This window comes from Typopeltis vanoorti, chromosome 7 (assembly GCF_054136105.1).
Source record: "Typopeltis vanoorti isolate ZY-2024b chromosome 7, IOZ_Tvanoo_1.0, whole genome shotgun sequence".
NCBI lineage: Eukaryota > Metazoa > Arthropoda > Arachnida > Uropygi > Thelyphonidae > Typopeltis > Typopeltis vanoorti.
This window is the reverse complement of record NC_143555.1, coordinates 52,570,667-52,594,358: the sequence shown is the minus strand read 5'-3', so window position 1 is coordinate 52,594,358 and position 23,692 is coordinate 52,570,667. Positions and strand designations below refer to the sequence as shown.

The following is a 23,692-nucleotide window of genomic DNA, read 5'->3' as shown; positions in this document are numbered from 1 at the left end:
AGTTAATAATTGGAATTGTTCGATTAACACTTCAGATTACAAAACAAATACATTGCGATCTAACACAGTGTCCATATTATCACATTCAACCAATTGCAGCCAGACTCGCCGATATTCGTATACGCTTCTCATTGCACATAACTAGTGAATCTGACACTGCTCTTTGGGCAGTGTATAGTATGTTTGTGCGTTATTTCTGTAAGATACGAAAGGGTGAACTATTTTTTGCAATCTTATTTTATTTTGTTAAAATAACATATAATTAATTATTATAGATACAAGGCTGAATTATGACGAATGTCACTGTTGAAAATATGAAAAGAACTATATTTTTTAAATTATTACACGAAACAAATACACTGCCATTTAATGCATTGTGAGAATGATAGTGCCAATTGCAGGTAGACTCGCTGATATTCGTTTACGCTTGACACTGCTCTTTGGGCAGTGTATTGCATGCTTGCGCTCGTTATTTCTGTTAGATACAAAACTTTTATTATTGGTGTTTGTTCGTGGTGAGGGTGAAATATTTTTAATAAAGCAAATTTTTAATAAGTAAATTTATTTATTAATAAATTGGTTACTGATTAGGAAAAAAATAATTTTTTTTATTTTATTTTGTATATGCAGCACCTCCACTTAAAATTTTCACTGGCCACCACTGGAAGAAACACACACACAAAAAAAAAACAGCAAAAGAGGTGCAATGTTTGCATGCTTATGCAGAAGTATGCAGTCTGCCATGTGTGTAAAATCAATTAAGCAGCAGCACCAATATGCACTCTATAAAGTTGCTTTAAAACACAGCATTAATTAAAAGAAAAGAAATTTTAATTCCTATAGGTGCATGCGAATTTGCATTTGCAATTTAGTGTTCAGAGTGATAGTTACATACATCTGCCTGTTCTCTTTCTCTCTCACTCTTCACAGTACTGCAATCCCATCGTGAATGAAGCTATCTCATTAGACAGTGAGCATCCCATGCACACCACATAATGTGACAAAACAATAAAATCCTTACACACTTGCATACCCTGGAGTATATCAACCTTTAACTGACTCAGTGTAACTCAATGCTGTTGTCTTCCATGAAACAAAACCTTTTCTTAAGCAAACTGTGGTGAAGAAACAACACAGATGTTGCCTTTGTATTCAACATATTAAAATTATATTAAAGTCATCTACTTTTTTGTTTATAGACAAACTTCAGTATTGTAAGGAGTATTTTAATCATTTAAACTGTGAGTATAAATTTAAAAGGTGTATTTAAATGTTACAGTTGAGCATGCATATTGAATTTTGAAATACATCACTATTAGAACTGGATAAAAATGTACAAAATATTCACATAATTTTTATACTTTTTTTTGCTGTTGGATGAAATACTATCCATCTTGATCCATTCATACGGTTTAGGAACTGTCTAAAGGGAGAAAAATACCAACCACATTTATTTAATAAAAAAATCAAATTATAAATTTAAAATTTTATTAATTAATAAAAGCTTAAGGTTAAATAAAATTATTGCTGACATTTACCATCCACCAAAAGAAATAGTTACAAAATTATAAACTATTACAAAAGATAATGTCTTACTTGTGATGAGAATGGAAAAAGTTTCAAGATATAATGGTAGGAACAGCAGAAGAGATGGGTGGAACAAGTGGAAGCAGAAAAGGAAAAAGAAAAACAAGGATGGAATGAAAGAGTTAAAGAAGCAATCAAGTCAAAAAATAAAGTTTTTTTTTGTAATTCATAAAGATTAGATTAATGAGGATAGAATTGTTTATAATGAGAAAAGAGCCATACAAATAATAATAATAAATAAAATCTATTATTATTATCACACCCTCCATGGAATCAGGCTCATCATGGGAGGTTCATTCACCTGACAACATTTTTCTTAACATTCCCTGTATTAATATGTTCTTCTGTGTTCCATTCATTCAGAATTCTCTATGTAAAAAATCTGTTCCACCCCCTCTTTGCTACACTCTTATACAACTTCCAGGAATGGCTTTTAATTCTTCTCCTCTTTTTGAAATAGTGAGTAAAACGTTAAGAAGTAAGTTTTTAGCATGGAGAGTGGTGGAAGTATGGAATGCATTGTCTGAGAGGTTGGTGAAAGTGCAAATGGTGGATGCATTTAAGGAATGATACCATAGACTTTGTATTGACTAGTGTTTCTCTCTATCTTCCCTTTATGAAATGCTTCTATCATATCACCTCTTTTCCTCCTATCCACTAAACTCTATAGTTTACATTCCTTTATCCTCTCTCCACAGGCAACATTCCAGAATCCAGATATAGTCTTAATTGCTTGTCTTTAAAACCTCCTAATGTTTTCACATTACAATGAAAACTAAATTAAATCTGTGCAAAGTAGTCCAAGTATAATCTAACCAGCAATTTATACAGTGGCACAACCACCTTATGTCTACATTTCTGTGAACTTATTATCATAACAGCAATACAATGAGCAATGTTTGCAACACTGGCATTATACTTCTAAACTTCAATCTACTGTTAACTATCAGTAGATTGAAAAATCTGTTCCACCCCTCTTTGCTACACTCTTATACAACTTCCAGGAATGGCTTTTAATTCTTCTCCTCTTTTTGAAATAGTGAGTAAAACGTTAAGAAGTAAGTTTTTAGCATGGAGAGTGGTGGAAGTATGGAATGCATTGTCTGAGCATGCATATTGAATTTTGAAATACATCACTATTAGAACTGGATAAAAATGTACAAAATATTCACATAATTTTTATACTTTTTTTACACATTTCACTCTCATCCACTTCCATGCAGTATAAGTTCCATCAATATAGTACACAGTCTCATATCACTGCACTGCAAAATGCAACACTTATTAACATTAAAACTACAACCCAACTCATTTGTCCAAGTTTATTCAAAGCTTCCTGAATGGAATTAACATCAGCAATACTCCTTATAATTCTCCATGACTTTACATCATCAGCAAATAACTGAAGATCCCCATTCAATTCACATGAAATATCATTAACAAATATGTTAAACAGGGGGATCCAAGAAAAGAACCCTGGGGCATACCACAGGTTACTCTTTTTTTGAGACACTGCTTTATAATACCCAAGTTGCTGGCGTTGTTCAGAGAGTCAATCTCTGTTCCATCTATCCACCAATATACTATCTGCTCCCATTCTCTGTAGCTTGTACACCGACCTACAATGAAGTCATCTATCAGCTTTTGCAAAATCGAAGAGTATCACAGCATACGAATCTCCCTTATTTAACACACTCACTACCTTATAAAATGCAAGTAAATTGCTAAAACAAGACCTACCCTTACAAATTTATGTTGACTATTATAAAGAATCCTATGATCATCAACCCAATCCTGTATTCTACTCTTAACCGACCTACCTCAACAACAAACTGTAAATATACAGACAAAAGCGGAAACCTCTATCCTAGAACAATGTTTGTGGAGTGGTACTATTTTGCCTTTTTTCCAGTCCTTAAGAACCATGCCCACTGGAAGATTTTCATTAAATAATCAGGTTATGAGTTTCGCTAACTGTTTTGTACACTGCTTAAAAATATGTGGTGATTTGTCATCCATTCCACAGCTCTATTGACATGTAACCCAATCAACTTCTGATACAGCTAATTAAAGAGGAAAAAATAAAAAGCTGGATTAAATTAACTCATAAATTGGAAGAAGATATTAATGGGAACAAGAAAATTTTATATGGAGTAATGAAGAATGGAAGAAGCAATGAGGAAAACCAGCCTTGTTGGCTGAGTGGTTAGCATATCCACTCTCCAGCCAAAAGGCTGCAGGTTCGAATCCCACCATGGGCATGGATGTTTGTGATTGTCTGTGAAAATACTAGTGGTGGTGGGCAGTAGATGGCACTGGTGTAGATAATGATGATGGTAGTTGTTGCAGTTTGTTGTAGTTGGTGGACTGAGTGGTGGAGACAGAAAGTTGTAGAGTAGGTGCCCTCCCTTGATGAGTCTTTGGACTCCCTGGAAGTGTCATGTAATAATAATAATAATAACAATAAATGGAGATGGAAATCTTGTGACTGAAAGAGAGAATACAATGATGTAGCAATACTTTTTTTAGAGAGCTGTTAAACAAAGATGAAAGCCACAGTGAAATAAACTAGTGGTGGTGGCTGTTGTCAGTTTATTGGCAGAAGAACAGCAAAGGTCATACTGCGCAACAGCAAAAATTACAGCAGTACAAAAGGTCAAAATGAAACTGGAATTATAAATGATAATTCCAGTCAAAATGATAAAAGAGACAATAGGCAAATAGGTCTAGTGAAGGTTGAAGAAGCATTCAAGAAGATGAAGAATGTAAAATCCCCATGGAGAGATGATTTACCTGTTCAACAAATCAGAGCTTCTGGAAGTTTGGTATTGAAATGGTTAGGTGAGATCTTTAGAACTGACCTAGAGAAAGCATGTGATAGTTTATGATTGGACCAAAAGGGATTAAAGGAGGCCTAAGAAGGGAGTGCACTAACTATAAAGGAATAAATTATTGTGTCACTGTGCCAAAATTTATGAAAGGATAATGGCATCAAGAATAACAGATAAATAGAGGAAGATCTAAACAGAAGAACAGTTTGGTTCTGGAAAAGAATAATCAACTGTCGATTTGATTTATTGGTGTAAGGGAAATGATGGAGGACACTGGGAATTAGGATAAAGCCCATTTCTAGCATTTCTTGATTGAAAAAACAACCTTTTATTTTATTATTATTATTATGTGACACCTCCTGGGAGTCCAAAGACTCATTGAGGGAGGGCACCTACTGTACAACTCTGTCTCCAGCACTCAATTCACCAACTACAACAAATCAGAACTACACCAATGCCATCTTCCACCAACCACCACCACTAGTATTTTCACAGACAATCACAAACATCCATGCCCACAGCAGGATTCGAACCTGCAGCCTTTTGGCAGGAGAGCGGAAACGCTAACCACTTGGCCAACCAGGCTGGCAAAAAAAATCAGTCAAGTATTTAGGCCTCTATATTTTCTTAACATAATCCTTGACCAATAATTCTTTACACAGATTATTATTACATGACACCTCCAAGGAGTCCAAAGACTCATCAAGGGAGAGCACCTACTCTACAGAATGATATATGCACGTGAACTGGAAATAGCATTTCCAGTTCAGTCTGGAAATGCTATTTCCAGACTGAAATATTTGGTTAATTAAATATCTTTCTTGTGTTTACATGCATATATTATTCAGTCTTATGTCACAAGATCACATGTTTTCTTCTTCTTATTGTGCTATCTTCTATCGAAGGTCAGCGACCATCTTGATGAACAAACTGCGCTCTTGTGCTAATCTGAGCAGTTGTGCACTGCTCTTTCCTGTCCACGTCTTGATGTTGTCAAACCATGATATTCTTTTTCTTCCTCTAGTTCCTTTGCCTTCAATTCTTCCTACCAAAATAGTTTGTAGAAGTTGGTATTTGCTGTTTCTCATGATGTGTCCAAGATATGATGTTTTTCGTTTCTTGATTATTTGTACAAGATGTTTAGCTTTGCCAATGGATTTTAAGACCTCTTCATTGGTAATTTTTTCTGTCAATGATATCTTTAGCATTCTTCTGTATAGCCACATCTCAAAGGCTTCGATTTTCTTGATGGTTGTCGCCTTCAATGTCCATGTTTCAACTCCATAGAGCAGAATAGACCACAAGTAGCATTTCAGCATTCGGCATCTGACTTCCATGTTTAGGTCTTTATTGCAGAATAGGGTTCTCATTTTCATGAAGGACTGCCGTGCAACTTCAATCCTTGTCTTTATATCTATTTATGGATCCTGCCGTTCATTAAGCCAGCAACCAAGATATTTATATCTTGACACTTGATCAATATTTTTCCCATTGAGTGTCAGTTTCATTGATGAGGCTGGATGTTTGCTGATGATCATGTATTTTGTCTTGTTGATGTTTATATTTATTCCCATTCTTTGGCTTTCTATGTATACTCTGTCAACGAGTTTTTGGAGATCCATAATGTTATCTGCAATTAGCACGGTGTCATCTGCATATCGTAGGTTGTTAACAATCTTTCCATTTATTGTGATTCCCTCTGGACATTCTTCCAATGCTTTTTTAAAGATTACCTCTGCATATATGTTGAACAGGAGTGGTGAGAGCACACATCCTTGTCTCACTCCTCTTTTGATGTTAATATCACTGGTGGTAATGTTGTCTAATTGAACGGAAGCTGACTGATTCCAATACAGATTTGTTATTAGTCTTATGTCTTGTTCATCTAGCCTTATTTGTTGAAGGATTTCTATTAAGTTGGTGTGTCTGACTTTGTCGAATGCTTTTTCAAAATCTATGAAACACATAAAGACAGATTTCTGTTTTTCTATGCATTTTTGTATCAATATTTGGGTACAGAAAAGGGCCTATCTAGTACCAAAACCATTCCGAAAGCCGAATTGTGTTTCACTTAGAGTTTCTTCACTTTTTCTATAAATGCGATTCTGAATTACTTTCAAAAATATTTTTAATGTTTAGCTCATTAGACTAATAAATCTGAAGTCACCACAGGAATTCGCTTTGGGTTTCTTTGGGATAGTGATAAATGTAGATTTGAGCCGATCTGATGGAAATTCATCACTTTCATATATTTTATTAAATAGTTTTTCAAGAAGTTTGATGTTATCTGGTTCGATTAATTTTAAAAATTCTGTTTGCACACCATCTGGTCCACTGGCTTTTCCTGTTTTACTTGTTTGTATAGCATTCTCTATTTCGCATTTCATGATTGCTGGTCCTTGAATGTTATCTTTTATATTCATAGGCTTCTGTCTAGTATCATTGAAAAGTTCTGTTACATATTTTATCCAAATCTGTGCTTTATTCTCTTCTTCTAGAACTATTTTTCCATTTTCGTCTCTTAGAGACACTATTTGCTTTTTCCTCAGTTTTCCGGAAATTTTGTTGATTTTCTTATACAGATTGAAATTATCATGTTGTTTCTGAAGCAGTTCAATTTCAGTACATAAATTTTTCATCCAATTTTCCTTGGCTTCTTTTATTTTTTTCTTGATGATGTTATGTGTTTCTGTATACCTGGCTAGGTCTTTGTTTTTATACATTCTTCTTGTATCAATAAGAGAAAGAATCTCATCTGTCATCCATTCCTGTTGTTTTATATTATTCACATAACCTACTTCTTCAATACTTGTTGTTACGATGGTATTCTTTAAGCTATTCCAAAGAGATTCCACACTTTTATTTTCTTCTATGTTAATCTGTTGTAATCGCAGGTTAAGCTGTGTCTTGGCACTTTTATTTATGTTCGGGTCTTTCAGTTTTTCTACATCAATTTTCTTTTTCTTCTTTTGTGATTTTTTAGCTGATTTTAATCTAAGACGTACTTCTGCAACTATGGGATTGTGGTCTGATGAGATATCTGCTCCAGGATAAGTCTTTGCACTCTTTATACTACTGTGGAATCTTTTATTTATCAGTATATAATCAATTTGATTTCTGACTTGATTATGATTTTGATTTCTGACTTTATACTACTGATTTGATTATGTTGGTTATTATCTTGAGGCGATTTCCAAGTGTACAGTCTTCTGGGTGGAAGTTTAAACCAGGTATTTGCTATTGTTAGATCTTCTTCCTGACAGAATTGGACTAGGCGATCTCCTCTGTCATTTCTGGTGCCTAAGCCATGTTCGCCAACAATTTCTCCATCACCCCCCTCTTCCCACTTTTGCATTGAAGTCACCCATCACTATGTTTATATCATGTTTCTTTGTTAGGTTTTTAATCTCTTTTAGGTGTTCATAAAACTCTTCAACATCTTCTTCACTTTTGTCAGCTGTGGGTGCATAAGCTTGGATGATATTTATGTTAACGGGGTTTCCCTTAAGTTGTAACAGCATTATCCTTTCAGAAAATGGAATCCAATTTATTACTGATTTATTGATTTCTTCATCTACTATTACAGCTACACCATGTCGATGTTTGTTCTCATCATTCCCAGAGTAATACATTGTCATATTATCTTGTTGACACTTTCCAGATCCTGGCCATCTTGTCTCGCAAATTCCCAAAATCCAGATGCCCAGCCTCTTCATTTCTCTTGTGGCATTTCTTAATTTGCCAGCTTCATACAGAGTGCTGACATTCCAAGTTGCAATTTTAAAAGTGGACACCATTTTGAGCCCGGAGATTCTTTGCACCCCTGTCCCATTTAAGGGACGCCGGGAACTTGGGGCCAATTGTAAGGGTTTGCTCGCCATGGTGGTTGTTCTGGAGATAAGGTAGAGCAGTAGTTTCTCCATTTGCTTTCTGCTCCGCAGTATTACAGACATACACAATATAATCATATTGCCATCTGCAAATCTCTGATCACAAGCTTTTCCGTCATCATTTGGCTTCAACCTTGTGTCAGTACTGACAATGCTGCTTCCCAATGTCAGGGGCGGTGACCCCAGCAGGTACTTATTTAATGGCGGCACTTCTCGCCATGTCACCGAGTTGTCATTGGGCTTTGTGAGGTTTTAAGTGAGACAAAGTTGCCACTTCTGCTCCCCCACGCCCTGATAGCTCAGTCGTTGTTGGTCCACGGCTGCTTATTCGCCAGATTTCTCTGCTTATATCGCAGCTAACCTCCATATCTGAAGGCTGTTCTCCGATCCGCCACCTGGGGACGCACCCGGTAGTAGTCAGCTCTGCCCCGGGCAGAGCTGACTGTTTTAAGTTTTAAGTGTTTTAAGTATCCTTAAAACAGCAAATTCTTAACCTACTCTACAACTCTCTGGTTCCACCACTCAATTCACCAACTACAGCAAACCACATCATCTCAAACCAAAATGTAAGTTTTGGTTGCAAAAAAGTCTGGAAAAGTTTGAAAAGACAGGCATAGGAAAAGAAGAAACAGTCATGATCAAGAATATGCATGTTAAAAATAAGAGCTACGTGAGGATTAAATTTGGAAATTTGGAGTGGCTTATGCTTAATAATAGACTGCAACTAGGAAGTGTCTTATCTCTATTGCTGTTCACTGCAGTGATGAATAGTGTCATATAAATACAGTTAATGACCAGAAAGAAGAAACAGCTGTTTGCAAATGATGTGATGATTTTGGCACATTCAGAAGAACAGCTACAAAAGAAGAAGCTAGGACATTATGAAAGAGTGTTACACAGTTTTGTGAGAGCATGGTTTTAAATCATAGAGAAAATGTAAAAATTAAGGGTGTTAGACTCAATTGTAGTGAGGAGGATTTCGCTGGACCAATACTTTTGTTAACAGTGTTAGCAGTAGCCTACTTTGGGACAGTTAGTTCCCAATGAAGTGTGAGCTTTTCATTAACAGAAGCTACTTCTGTAACCCAGAACAAGTGTACTACCACCACCGATAAGATAGGTTGCAGTAGTTCAATGAGCAATGAAGCTTGTCTACTACCTACTTAGTCTAGCTGGCATTTCTTCTAAACAGAAAGATATCCTTTTGCAGAGGTACCATAACAAGGTGAGGTTGACTTCAGAGGGAGAGGATGTGTATTGAGCATTGCCCATCCATTATTATTAATCATTCATGACCTCCATGAAGTCACTAGACTTATCATGAGAGGCCCAACCTAGACAACACAAAGCCTGTCATACCTTGAACTGATTCACCATTCATGCTCTCACCATCCTAACAGACAATGCATTCCACAGTTCAACCACCTTCAATGCAAAGAAACCACTCCTCACTCTCTTGCTTAGGACTTACTTTTGCAACTTCCAGGGATGGCCGCCCCTTGTCCTCACTCATTCCCCCTTGTTCTACCATATGCAAGAACTCCCCAGTGTCAACCCTGTAATTACCTCTCAACAATTTAATATCACCTCATCTCAATCATATCACCTCGTCTTTTCTCTAAAAAAATTTGTATTCCCTCAGTCTATCCTTATAACTAATACTGTACAATTTGGATATCATTTTTGTTATTTGCCTCTGTCCTCTTTCAAAGGTTAATTTATCGCCTTTGAATCCTGGGGACCAAATTTGAGCAGGTGTGGTCTGATCAGGGCTTCATACAATGGAATCCCAACTCTTCTATCTCTACTGGTCAGTGTCCTTCTCGGTATTGCAGCAATCATCTGGATCACCTTCAAAACCTTTGCAATATGTCCTCTGAATTTCAGGTTTCTATCAATCATCACTTGAAGATCCCTTGCCTCACCCATTTCCTCCAGTACAGTTTCTCTAAACAGAATATGCAGCCTCTCATCGATGTATTCCAAATTTCAAGATTTTACATTTTGATGAATTAAACTGAGACTCCTCATTTGTCCATCTGTCCAGGCTCATTCACATCCTCTTGAAGTGTGCAACCATATCTGCACTATTACTGACAACCTTCCCAACTTCATATCATCTGCAAATAACTGAATATCCCCCCTTTCAATTCATTAACAATGTTACTGCAATAAAGATTAAACAATGCAGGTTCCAGTGACATGGGTCACTGAGCACCGTGAAACTCCACTTGTAACCTTCTACGTTCTTGATATTGCTTCTTCATACACAACTCTCTGATATCTATCAGACAGCCAATCCCCAATCTAATTCACTAAATCTAACATCTAAACCCATGTACTGTAACTTAAATATCATCTTATCATGTGGCACACCCTATCTAATGCCTTTGTAAAATTCCAGTTTCTTCATGAATGGAACTGTCCCAAGCTGATTTCTAAGGTTATTATAACCACCTGCCTTATATTTCACATATATTTCTTTCTCTATGGGGAACTGGCTGTTTGATAGATATCAGAGAGTTGTGTATGAGGAAGCAGTACAATTAAGTAGAAGGTTACAAGTGGAGTCTCACAGTGCTCAGTACCAGGACCTGTATTGTTTAACCTTTGTATCAATAACATTGTCAATGGATTGTAGGGGAATATGCAATAGAATAGACATACACTACATGTCTGTTCATCCTCCAAGTCAAAATGACATGGGTCACTCTCTCCAACTGGGGGTCAGAGATGCCATCTCAGTTACAATCAGATCTTCTGATGCTATGACCAAATCCAAAATCTTGAACCTCATGTTCTTTCTACTACATGTTGCCTAAAACATTTGTCTCTTAAGAATTCTAGAAATTTCTCTCTTACTACTACATGAAGTTTCCACTTCCCAATTTATATTGCTCTAGTTAAAATCTCTCATAACGATCATTTTTTAAGTTCAATTGCCTAAACATCTCCTGCTCTTCATCATCTATGCTCCCCAGATTATAGCAATAGCCCACTAAATATCCTGTAGGGCCCATCTTCACCAAACACAATATTCTCTCAAAACCATTAGTGCTATTGTCTTTCAAATTCTCCATTCTGAGGAGACATAACTCATTATTAATCATAAGCAATACTCCACCACTTCTATGTCATCGTCCATCAAACGCGTCCCGCTGATCCCAATGGACAGGTGAGGCTATCAGTACCACCAATTCATCTCCTTTATTCCAGATACTCCTGGAATTAGTATAGGAATCATCAATGCAATGTCAGTGTTAATATACCTATCATTATTCCCTCCAGACGTCACTGGATTCTACATTATGCCATGTGTTCCCACTTCTTCCAAGTGACTATTCCCGCAAGAGACACCCCCCCCCCCTGATGCCATCCACCCTGATAATTCTAGTTTCCCTACACTGACACTCTCACTGTGTAAGAGAACAGCATTCTCTCCAGAGGTTTACATCCTTCCTTATTCAAATGCACACTGTCTGTCACATATAGTTCCTTTCTGTTCTCAAATGCAAGCATCGATAATCCAAATCTCTCTCTTTCAATGCATTCTAGCTATCATACCTAGGTAACACACTCACTAATTCCCTCTCTCAGTCTTCTTCTGTACAACCTCAAGCATGAACTGCAGATTTCTTGCCATCCAATTCACACTGCTTCTCAAGTCATTTGTACTTACCATCACAATCATCTCATCCACTCTTTCACCTTATTCAACTGTCACATTCGTGTCTATTGTTCCTCCAGGCAAACACTCTGCTGGCATTTTATCTTGCACTCCATGAATCATCGAATCTCCATACAACACACCTCCTATCAATGTTCCTGGCTCACCTGCATCCCTCAATCTCTCTCTCTCTCTCTCTCCTTAGTAATTTTCTCTTCTTGTTTTCCCACTTACCTGCCTTCCCATCATCTCTCCAGCCTTGGTTCCTGCACTGTCATCTTCTTCTTATTCCCTCTCTTCTCTTTGTATCTGTTGTTTCCAGTCTCCTAATCTCTTCTTTCATGCTTCTTAATTCAATCCTCATATGTTCCACTTCTTTCAGTGCATCTCTCTCTCTCTCTCACTCTCGCTCTCTGTCTCTCTCTTTGCAACCTACTCTCTCACTTGACATTCAATCCTCTCAATCAACACTACCTTTGAAACATACTACACTCCCTAATTTTATATTCTTATTTAGATGTTGTTGGTCTTCCTTATCCTCAATCATGCTACTCATCTCTCTCTTAGATGGCAATCATTTGTTTCTGACATAACGCTGCTGAAGTCTGTTATGCTAATTTTGATATTCTTCTCATTTTCTACATTTTAAGCAGACATGCACTCTCCTGTCTCTCACCTGCCACATTTCTAACTGCAGGGATGCAAACATGTCGCAAGCACTGCATAATTTGTAGTAGGTTATTTAAAATATAGTGTTTAAATGGTGGACTCAGTGATAAAGTATTGGCAAACTGAATTGCAGCTGCTGTCATTATTGAAACACTGCAGATAAATACTGACAAACTATACAAAAATTTAAAGTGCAAATTCAACAATCGTTTTATCAACAAGTGCAAACTATCCACAGATTAGAGGAAAACATTGCTTAACACAATTATTTAATCCATCAATTAATGCGCACTAAGTGAAATCGCATTAAGCGAATGCAATAAACAATAGGATTACCTATAATTCATCCATCAGTTAGCATAAATTTGAAAAAAAAAATTATAAGCTATATTCAAGTTTAAAATCATCAAAGTTAATAAAAATCAATTGCTTACATTTTTATTTAATGTCTAAACATTTGATTGAGCTACGTTTTTAAAAAAAAATTAAGTAAAGATGTTTGAATAATGCTCGACTTTTTCATCTTGTCATGCAATTTGGGATAACTGGAGATCGTTTTATCAAGATTTCGGCGGACTTTGAAGCTTCGTTCTCTATCAGGATCAGCATCATTTTCCTTTTGAAAATTCAAACAAAATTTATGTATCTAAATTAAAGCAAAATGAAGGAAAAGTGATTGAGCAAGAGAACAGAGTTTGCACTTGCAATGATAGCTTTGAGTCAACTGCCGAGTGTTGCCGCCACTGCCTGCTACATTGACAAGTGCTGCCACTCGCTGCAGATTGGCGACAAAAAATTTCGCAGAATGTAAAAAAATCATGTTAACTGATTAATCATTCGCTTGAAGTGGGAAATAGTATCATTTCACTCAATCGCGCATATCGAATTTGTGTTAAGCAAGGTTTTCACGTATACATTCTATCTAACTTCAACTCTCCATTAATTTAAAGCAAAAACTGTAATCAGTTATAATGAAAACTTTTTTTTTGCTGCGACCTTGTAACATGTCTTACCATCTTAATTTTATTATTATTTATATATTACTTTTATAAAATAATGGGCAGGCCTTTTGGTGGCTGTATTACTAAAACGAGAATGCCCTAAGAAATTGATGTGGGCTTTCATAAATATTATCCTTATCTTCCAATTCTATAGTCTCACACCAATTTTTCCAAAATCTTAACTGAAAGGGAAATATAGACTTGCTATAGTTTGATACTTCATTCTATCGCTATCCTTAGGCAATGGCACTATTTTATCCTCCATCCAATTCTTAGGAATGTGACCTATTGCAAGACTTTTATTATGCAGCCAGGTCAACTGCATGCTCAGTTTCTTATCACGCAAGCACACACACGCACTCCCTTAAGAGATGTGGCAAAATCCCATCTCGTCCTACATTCTTGCTAACATCTAGAGTGCTCAGTATTCAGGCTACATCCTCTTCACTCACTTCTATACCTTGTCCTTTTGCTCTAGGAATCACACAAGCTTTAAAAGGATTAAACACCCACTACATCTGCATTGGTAATCCTTGGTCTTCTATTCAACAAACGCTGCAGTTTGCATAGCTTCAGTCTATCCTTGTAATCAGAGGCATAGCTAGGGAGGAGCAGAGGGGGCGGTCCTGGGTGGACACCCAGGGCGGCACTTCAAACCTTTTTGAACTTTTGCAGTTAATTCCAAAATACAGTCTCAAGAACTCATTTCCAAATATTTTGTAATACTACTGTGAATTTTCCTCACAACTGCTGTAAATGTTGCTAGTTGTGAGAGGAGTTTTTCTAAATAAAATAGATTAAGAATCACCTACGTTATTATGAAATAGACTTCGGCAATGTCATTGACGATTTTGTTAACAGAAAAGCAAGAAAAATAACATTTTAGAACATTGAAATTAAAGTTTTACTTCAAAAATAAACATAGTGTTTTAATTTATTTTCTTATACGTCGTTGTGACTGGTGTGTATTGAGAGGGGCAACAAACTCAGGGATCGCCCAGGGTGGCAAAAGCTCTAGCTACACCACTGCTTGTAATCAATGCTCCACAATCCTGATATCATTTTTGTTATCTGCCTTTCTTGTTTTATATATATATATATATATATATATATATCCAAGGCGCCTTACTTCTTCCCCTATAAATCCCAGCGACCAGATCTGAGTACAGTAATCTAGATTTTATTCCTTACCTCTTCTACTTATTCTAGTATAGCTCCACCAACAGTACATTAGTCTCTCAACTGAGAATCCTAAATTCTAAAAGCTTTACACTTAGCTATGATAAATATATACACCATTCATTTGCTTGCCTCTCTAACTTATTCAAATCCTCCAAAAGAGGAACAATTATTGGAACAAGAGAGGAATTAATCCCCTTAGTTTTACAATATCTGCAAACAACTAAATATCATCTTCCACTATAGTGACAAACTCACAAAATAAAATGAGAGGTTGAACAGCATAGGTTCTAGTACTGAGTCCTGTGGAACCCTAATTGTGATACTCCTCCTCTATACCAAACCCTGTCCAAGCCAAGACGCTGCAGGTTCGAATCCCACTAGGGTCATGGATGTTCGTGATTATCCTACTAACTGTTTACCATATGTAGTGCTTTAATCTGTGTCCTGGCAGTGTATGACCCTTTGATGTCTTTGCAGCATAAAAAAAATCAAAAATAACAAACAAATAAATAAATAACCACACAAAATTCTTTCATATGTGTCAGATGATCAATTCTCAATCTAATCCAATCCTAATGTGATATCTAAATCCATATGTTGCAACTTAAATATAAGCTTATCAGGTAGCATCCTGGCAAATACCTTTGCAAAATTCTGGGAGTATATTCTTTACCTTTATCAACCACTCATTTTATTATATATAAGAGTCAGATTACTGAAACAATGGCACCACTTAACAAATACATATTATCCTAATAAATAATATTACTCACATCTGTCCACTTCTGCTGACTTAATCTCTTACTGTATACTCTTACCAGTGGGTATTTGAGTACATGTGCTGTGAGAAGGCAAAATCATTAAAAAATCATTAAGTTTGTATAAAACTTACTTTATGAATTAAAACCCATTCTATTTATACATCGGTATAATCCTACATTTTCAATGTGTAAATTATTATTATTATAATTAATTGTTACCTCTAGAGAGTCCAAAGACTCATCGAGGGAGGGCATCTACTCTACAGCTCTGCTTTCACCACCCCCAATCCATCAATTGACTGCAACTACACCAACGCCATCTACCGCCAACCGTCACCACTAGTATTTTCACAGACAATCACAAACATCCATTCCCACAGTGAGATTTGAACCTGCAGCCTCTTGATTGGAGAGCAGACATGCTAACCACTCAGCCAGACAGGCTGGGTAAAGTATGTGTAAATAGTATATGTAAATTTGGAAGAGGTAAATGGGTTTACCATCTTTAACAATTTTTAACTTAACTTCATATTCTTAGTTTGAAAAAGTTGTACACAAAATATATTCAATGCTGTTTTCCATTGTCAAGAAGGATAAAAATAAATGTCAATTAAAAAATACACAGTTATCTAACAGGAAACTGCACAAGAACTGCACCACATTTTCGGCTGCAAATAATCTACAATGCAAGTAGAATTAAACTACTTGCATTGTTGTGAGCCCATACACCTTTAATTACCATGCAAATTGCAGTCAGTGCGAATATGGCAGTGGCCATCACTTATCATAAGCAGAACTCCACCACCATGTTTTCCTTTCCTATCCTGCCAAAAAATGCTGTACCCTGTCACTTCAATTCCGGTTATTATATCATTCTCTGTCAACCACGTCTCAAAGATCCCAATAATCTTTGACCAGGTTGATGCTATCAGCGCAGACAAGGAGATGCCTTGTTGCAGACACTGCATAGAGAATCACATTACTCTTTCTCATATAACTAGTCAATGTGTACTTTGATGACAATGCTCACCTAATCTTGATATTTGTAACAGTTCATGACCATTCATTTCAAATAAATAACTGTTGAAAAATTATTTCTTCATGAATTTTCTGGGTGTGCAGTGTACACTTAGCACATCCAGAATATATATCCCTGATTCTTACTAATTTTCCAAAATCTTAATAACTACAGAAGAAATATGAACTGGCTTCTTGGTTGATACTTCCATTCTAATGTGTTAGAATAGAGGTGTCTAACTTCTTTATCCTTCTTTCCATCTTTAGGAATCTTTTCAGTTGCAAAAATTTCATTAAAGGTTAGTGGCAATGTCAGTTTCCCAGCACATCCTCTTAAAACATGTCACAAATATTCCCATCAAATCCAGCTGCCCTATTGACATTTACAGTACTTGGTACTTGAAATACATTCTCATCATACACTTCTAAACCTTATTTATACATCTCTAATCCTTCCCATTGTCTAAAATTAAAACCCAATTTACCAAGATGAAAAAACCAAATAAAGTGATTATTAAATAGCTCCACTATGTCATCTGCCATGGTCACTCAGCCACCATTTCCATCTTACATGTCCATAAACTATTTCTCCTTACATTGGCCAATTTTCCTTTTGATGTAGTGCTAGTCCCATGTTGCATTCCAATTTTATCTTGCTTTCTTATTATACTAGTTACATTCCTAGTTTGAATGTTATATTCCTCATGCAAATACTTCATCTCAATCGCTTTATACTTGTTTCATAATATTTTTTTCACTTGCAATTCCTGTTTGATTTCCATATTGATCCACTTTGTTCTAAATCATTCACAAATATTTTTTAATCTAGCTCCCATGAATTCTTCCTTCAAAACAGGAAATAAATTGGTGGCGCTGATAGCATCAACCTGGTCAAAGATTATTGGGATCTTTGAGACGTAGTTGACGGAGGATGATATAATAACCGGAATTGAAGTGGCAGGGTAAAGCATTTTTCTGCAGGATAGGAAAGGAAAACGTGGTAGTGGAGTACTGCTTATGATAAGTGATGACTTATGTCCTCTTAGAGTAGAGGCTTTGGAAGGCAGTGATACAAATGGTTTTGAAAGCATATGGTGTGAGGTAGAAGTGGCCAAGACAGGATATTTATTGGGGTCTTGCTATAAACCAGAGAGCACAGATGGTGGGGACCAGGAGATGTTTAGGCAGTTGAGCTTGGCAAGGGCAAGAAGAATGATTGTTATGGGAGATTTTAACTACAGCAGTATAAGCTGGAAAGAGGAAAATGCAAATAGTAAGAAGGGGACAGAATTTCTAGAATTCTTGAGGGACAAATATCTTCAGCAGCATGTGATGGAGGGAACAAGAGGTTCAACAGTTTTTGGATTTGATCACAGCATCAGAAGAGCTGATAATAAGTGACATGACATCTCTCCCACCAGTTGGAGAGAGTGACCGTGTAGTTTTGACTTGGAAGATGAACAGATATTCAGGTGTATCAAAGAAAAGGGAACTTATATGGAATTATAAGGCAGGTGATTATAGTAGTCTTAGGTATCAACTAGGGGCAGTTCCATGGAGGGCAGAATTGGAAGGCCAGGATATCATTAGTGTTTGGAAAACTGTGAAAGAATATTTGTTAGCAGCAATAGTAAGCTGTATTCCACAGGTGAAGAAGCGGACACAATTTGGTGTAAAATGGATAACAAACGATATCAAACAGGAACTGCAGTTGAAAAAGAGATTATGGAAGATATACAAGGAGAAGGGTGGAGGACAGATACACGAAGAATATAAGACGCAGGCCCAGGAGAGTGACCAGAATGATGAGAAAGGCAAAACTGGAATATGAAAAGAGATTAGCACTAAGATCCAAAGAAAATCCTAGGGAATTTTTTAGCTATGTGGCCAGTAGGAGGAGAAACGATTGTGGAAGAATGACATTGCAGGATAAAAATGGGAATAGAATTACTGATGCAGAGGACATTGTGGAGTTGTTCAATGAACACTTTATTGGAGTATTTCATCCTGGAAGAGGTTTTAATACTAGAGGGATAGGGCAGGATCAGGGTTTAGAGGTGCAAGAGGAGAGTGTGTTCCAAATACTGAGCACTCAGGATACCAATAAATCTGTTAGACTGGATGGTATTTCACCATGGGTTTTGAGAGAATGTGCTAAAGAACTGACAGCTCTGTTGACCTGGCTTTTCAATAAAAGTCTGGCTGAAGGAAAGGTACCCAGGGAATGAAAGGAAGGTAAGAAAGTAAGATATTGTTCAATCTTTATATCAATGATAGTGTCAATGGATTGCAAAGGGACACTCAGTTGTTTGCAGATGATGTGAAGTTGGGAAGGGTTATCAGTAATAGTGCAGATGTGACAGACCTGCAAGAGGATTTGAATCAACTAGACAGATGGGCAAATAAATGTGGTTATCAGTTCAATGCAGCAAAATGTAAAGTCTTGAGCTTTGGGATCCATCGATGGGAGGATGTGTACTCAACTGGAGGAGCTGTACTGGAGGAGGTCGGGGAGACGAGAGATCTGGGGTTGATGATTGATAGAAAATTGAAATTCAGGGAGCATAATGCAAAGGTGGTGAGGGTAACTCAGAGGATTGCTGCAATACTGAGAAGGATGCTGAACTGCAGAGATAAAAGAGTTACCATTCTGTTGTATAAGGCCCTGATCAGACCACACTTAGACTATTGTTCTCATATTTGGTACCGAGGATTTGAAAGGAATAAATTGACTGTGGAAAGGGTACAGAGGCGGATAACAAAGATGGTTTCAGGACTGCACAATATGAGTTATGAGGATCGACTGAGGGAATGTGGACTGCAGAGTTTGGTAGATAGAAGAAGGAGAGGTGATATGATTGAGACTTTTCAACTGCTGAGAGGCAGTTACAGGGTAGACATTGGAGAGTTCTTTCACTTGGCGGAACGGCGGGAAGGAGCGATGACAAAGGGCTATCCCTGGAAGTTATGAAAGGAGGCTGTGCGCAAGTGGGTGAGGAGTGGTTTCTTTGCGTGGAGGGTGGTTGAACCTTGCAAAATGCATTGCCTGAGAGAGAGTTGTTGGAGTGAGAATGGTTAATGGGTTCAAGGAGTGGTACGATAGACTTTGTTTTTCCTAAAAACGACCTCCCACGACGAGTCTTTTGACTGCATGGAGGCCTGGATAATAATAATAATAATAATAAATTCTTCCATTCATCAAACTGTCCAAACTAGTTTCAAAGTCTATTATATAATCACATGCCTTATAATTCCACATAAATTCCTTTAAGTTTTAAGAGAGGTATACTGCAAGTAGACATATCGATACAAAATTAATAACGGAAAAAACTCACGTACAAAGATTATTTAATAGTATAATTTTTGCATGTGTGTCACAGGTATCTTCAGTACATTAAGCTCAAATTAAACAATAACTGACAATTCCAAAAAGTGCCACCTAAGTAGCTGGTGTAACATAACTAAAAAGGTCAATAACTTTCCTAAAAAAAAAAAAAAAAAAAAAAAAAAAAAAAAAAAAAAAAAAAGATCTGCCTCTATTCGGCTGGAAGAACACCAATCTTATATTGAATACTTTAAACCTGAAAAGTCTGGACTTGCAGAACATACATCTTCACTAGACACAGAGTTCATTGGAGAAAGACAAGAGTTCTTCACAAAAGTCTGTTTCTCATGGAACGCCTTTATAAAGAACCATGTGAAACCCTACTTCATTCTCCTAACTTAAACAGATCCGACGGCTTACATCTATCCTCTTTATGGGAGATAGTACTTACAAATCAGCTAATCTTTCCTAACTTTTTATTGTTTTTATTTATTTTTTATTTTTTTATTTTTATAGGAAAGTTATTGACCTTTTTAGTTATCTTACACTAGCTACTTACGTGGCACTTTTTGGAATTGTCAGTTATTGTTTAATTTAAGCTTACTGTACTGTTGTGTCGGAAAAAGTGCCAATTCACTTTTAATGAGTCATCCTATTTCCGACCCAACATAAGGTAACGTTAAAAACCATGGATATGGACATGCTTATGCCTCCGTGAAGAAAATGTGCATCTTGGTAATTCAGAACTATGTCTAATCATTTTTCTAGTAGATATTAAGTAGTTTTTGAGAGATCCATAATTTAAATAGATAATGTTTGTGAATTATTTAACAAAGGAAAATTATGCATAATTGCTGAAAGATGTATATAAGATAATATATGTATTGAGCCATGTCAAAAATAGTTCGGAGCTGCGGTGACCAATCGGCTGCCGCTCTGTGCATGACGTGGTCACCAAGAGAGAGTGCTCACATTAGCTATATAGGCTTTGGCGCGGAATTCAATCGCTCTCTTATTTTCTGTTCCTGGTTCCTGATACAAGTGCTGGATAGCTGTGAAGCTTGCCACTGTACCCAGCAACATTCTCCCGTTGCTGTACGTGCCGCGTTGACCGTAGCCATAACTGAGGAATGCGGCCAGAGTTCCAGAAAAGAGCCGTTGGTTAGCCATGCCAATGTATAAATCAGCGAAGAGGTGAACCTCTTTCGAAAAGAACAGAAGTATGTTGCAGATGCCATAAGAAATGTACGGGGAGGAAACCCGGAAGTCTGATTAAGGAAGTCCCAATAACTACCAGAAAAGCAAGAACAGTAAGGTGCAAGCTCTCGTATTAAATTTGAATAATAACCAAAGAGGGTATAAGAAACAGAACGTTAAGGAGCTCCATACAGTCAACTTCCATTTTGTATCTGAAGAACTGTTTTCTTTTGGCCTACCTCTAAAGAGCAAGTTGCACCCTAAGCTTAAGCTGAGCTGGGAACCAAGGTTTCGGACTATTTATGTTGGAAGAAACATTTATATCATTGTGTTAAACTTAAATTTGAATATTAACTGAATTTTGGGGGAGGATAAAGCCTGAGAATAAGAGAGAATATTGTCCCATGTGAATTTTGCAAGACAGAGTACGTCTGATATGCTCCATACTAGGATTGTAGAATGTATCTATGTAAATATGTTATTCCTATATATGGGAACTGAGCACTTTGTAAGAATTAACCGAGCCTGAACGTAGTTACATTAAGAAGAGTATGAGAGTGCTAGTATAACTCTTTCGAATTGGAATTTCTAACTAATGTGTAAATATGTATTTGTCTAAATAAATGTATTTCTTTAATTCAAACCACATGAATCTGTCATTGTTCTGAGAATTGAGTTACCACTTGTTAAATTTTGGACCATGCATAATTAGTGGGGGAATACATTAGCAACTAAACAAGGGGGACTGACTGCAAACCATTTGATCCCTATATTGTTTTTCGGCAGTTTTAGATTGTGTGTCAGAATTCAGTTGCCGGCTGGCGCAGTCTACTTAAAAGAATATAAATTTGTCGGCAACGGAATAACTGAGAATAAGTAAGATAAGTAAATAATATAACTAATATTAACAGGCCCAGTATGAAGACATAACAGTACTGAAGATGCCTGTGACACTCGTTTTGATAATCTTTCCTCGCCCATTCTATTTAAGTAACCATACCACCTGAGATTAGCTCTGCTAATGCATTCCTGAATGCTGACAATGTCAAGTTCTTTCCAAATATCCTCGTTTTTTAATATGATATTGCCATCTGTTCATGCCTCTAACCTTTCTCAGGACTCTCATATATGTAGTCTCTAGTCTTTGGTCAAGTGTTTTACTTCTGACCCAGCTCTCAGATCCATAAGTTAAAATCGGTTTGAACACTGTCTTCTATACAGCTAATTTAGTGTTTCGACTAATTTCTCTCTTATTCCATATGAATTTATTCAAATGACTTCCTACTTTGTTGATTCTGTTGTCTATTTCCATATTTAATTTACCATCTAAACTAAAAATCATTCCTAAGTACCTGAAATGTTTTACTTGTTCCACAGGTTCTCCGTCCAAAACGCAGTTGACATTTTCAACGATTCTGCCTATTTTCATTGTTTTTGTCTTTTTTATTGCTGACCTTCATACCATATCTATTACAACAGTTATTCAATTTAGTCAGGGAATCTTGCAGACTTGTAACGCATTTATTTAGAAGTATAACATCGTCTGCATAAAGCAAAGAGCTGACATTAACATCTCCAATTTTGATATCATGTTTAATACCACTTTCCTTCATAATGTGATCCATATAGATAATGAATAATAGAGGGGATAATCTACATCCTTGTCTCACACCAGATTTAACATTAGACCATCTTCCTGTACTTCCTTCAATTCTAACTGATGGCTTACAACTCAAATAAAGACTACGTATTGCTTGATATAACACCCTATTGACACCATATAACTGTAGCGTTTTGAATAGCTTCTCTCTCTCTTGGCAACTTGTCATAAGCCTTTTCCAGATCGGCAAAACTTAAGTATAGATCTTTGTTACATTCCCATGCTTTCTCGACTATTTGTCGTAAAGTGAAGATCTGATCCTGACAGCCTCTATTTGGCCTGAATTCAGCTTGTTCTTCACCAAGCTTTTCTTCCACAATTCTTCTCAACCGTTTTTCTCAAGAATACTTGCATATATCTTACAAGGAACACTCAGTAATGAAATGTCTCTGTAATTCTCACATTCAGTTTTATTTCCCTTTTTATATATGGGCACTATTAGACCTCTACTCCAATCATTGGGAATTCATCCCTCTGCCCAGGCTTTCTGAACTATGCAGTGCAGTCACTGTAAGACTTTTATACCACCATACTTCAGCATTTCTGGCCGAATATCTACTCCTGCTGCCTTTCCACATTTCAGGCCTTTGATGGCTTTTTCTACTTCAAGTATATATATGTATTCCTGATTGTTATGCCTGTTGAGTGTTTTTTACCACTGTGCTATCACTGCTTGTTTCGGTTAGCAATTTTTTGAAGTAATTACTTTATACTTCAAGGATATCTTTTTTCCCCGTTTTCATGTCACCTTTATCATCTCCAACTCCTTTTACAACACTCTCTCCTCCATTTTTAAGCTTCTTCAACAACCTCCAGAATATCTTACCACCTTCTTGATATTTATTTTCTATGTTCTTTCCAAAGTCCTCCAATGACTTTTGTTTAGCTAGTTTTACACTGTGTTT

At 36.6% G+C, this 23,692-nt stretch overlaps 1 protein-coding gene across 3 annotated transcripts in view; it reads right to left on the bottom strand.

The window, feature by feature from the left end:
• Positions 1-1,212: 1,212 nt before the first annotated feature.
• The window catches only part of hgo (homogentisate 1,2-dioxygenase), a 455,401-nt gene continuing 432,921 nt past the window's right edge, over positions 1,213-23,692 (bottom strand). For all 3 annotated transcript variants that reach the window (XM_090395872.1, XM_090395871.1, XM_090395870.1), the window contains exon 16: positions 1,213-1,423. In XM_090395872.1, the coding sequence (XP_090251998.1) occupies positions 1,413-1,423 (11 nt within the window). In that variant the 3' untranslated portion in view covers positions 1,213-1,412. The remainder of the gene's footprint in view (positions 1,424-23,692) is intronic.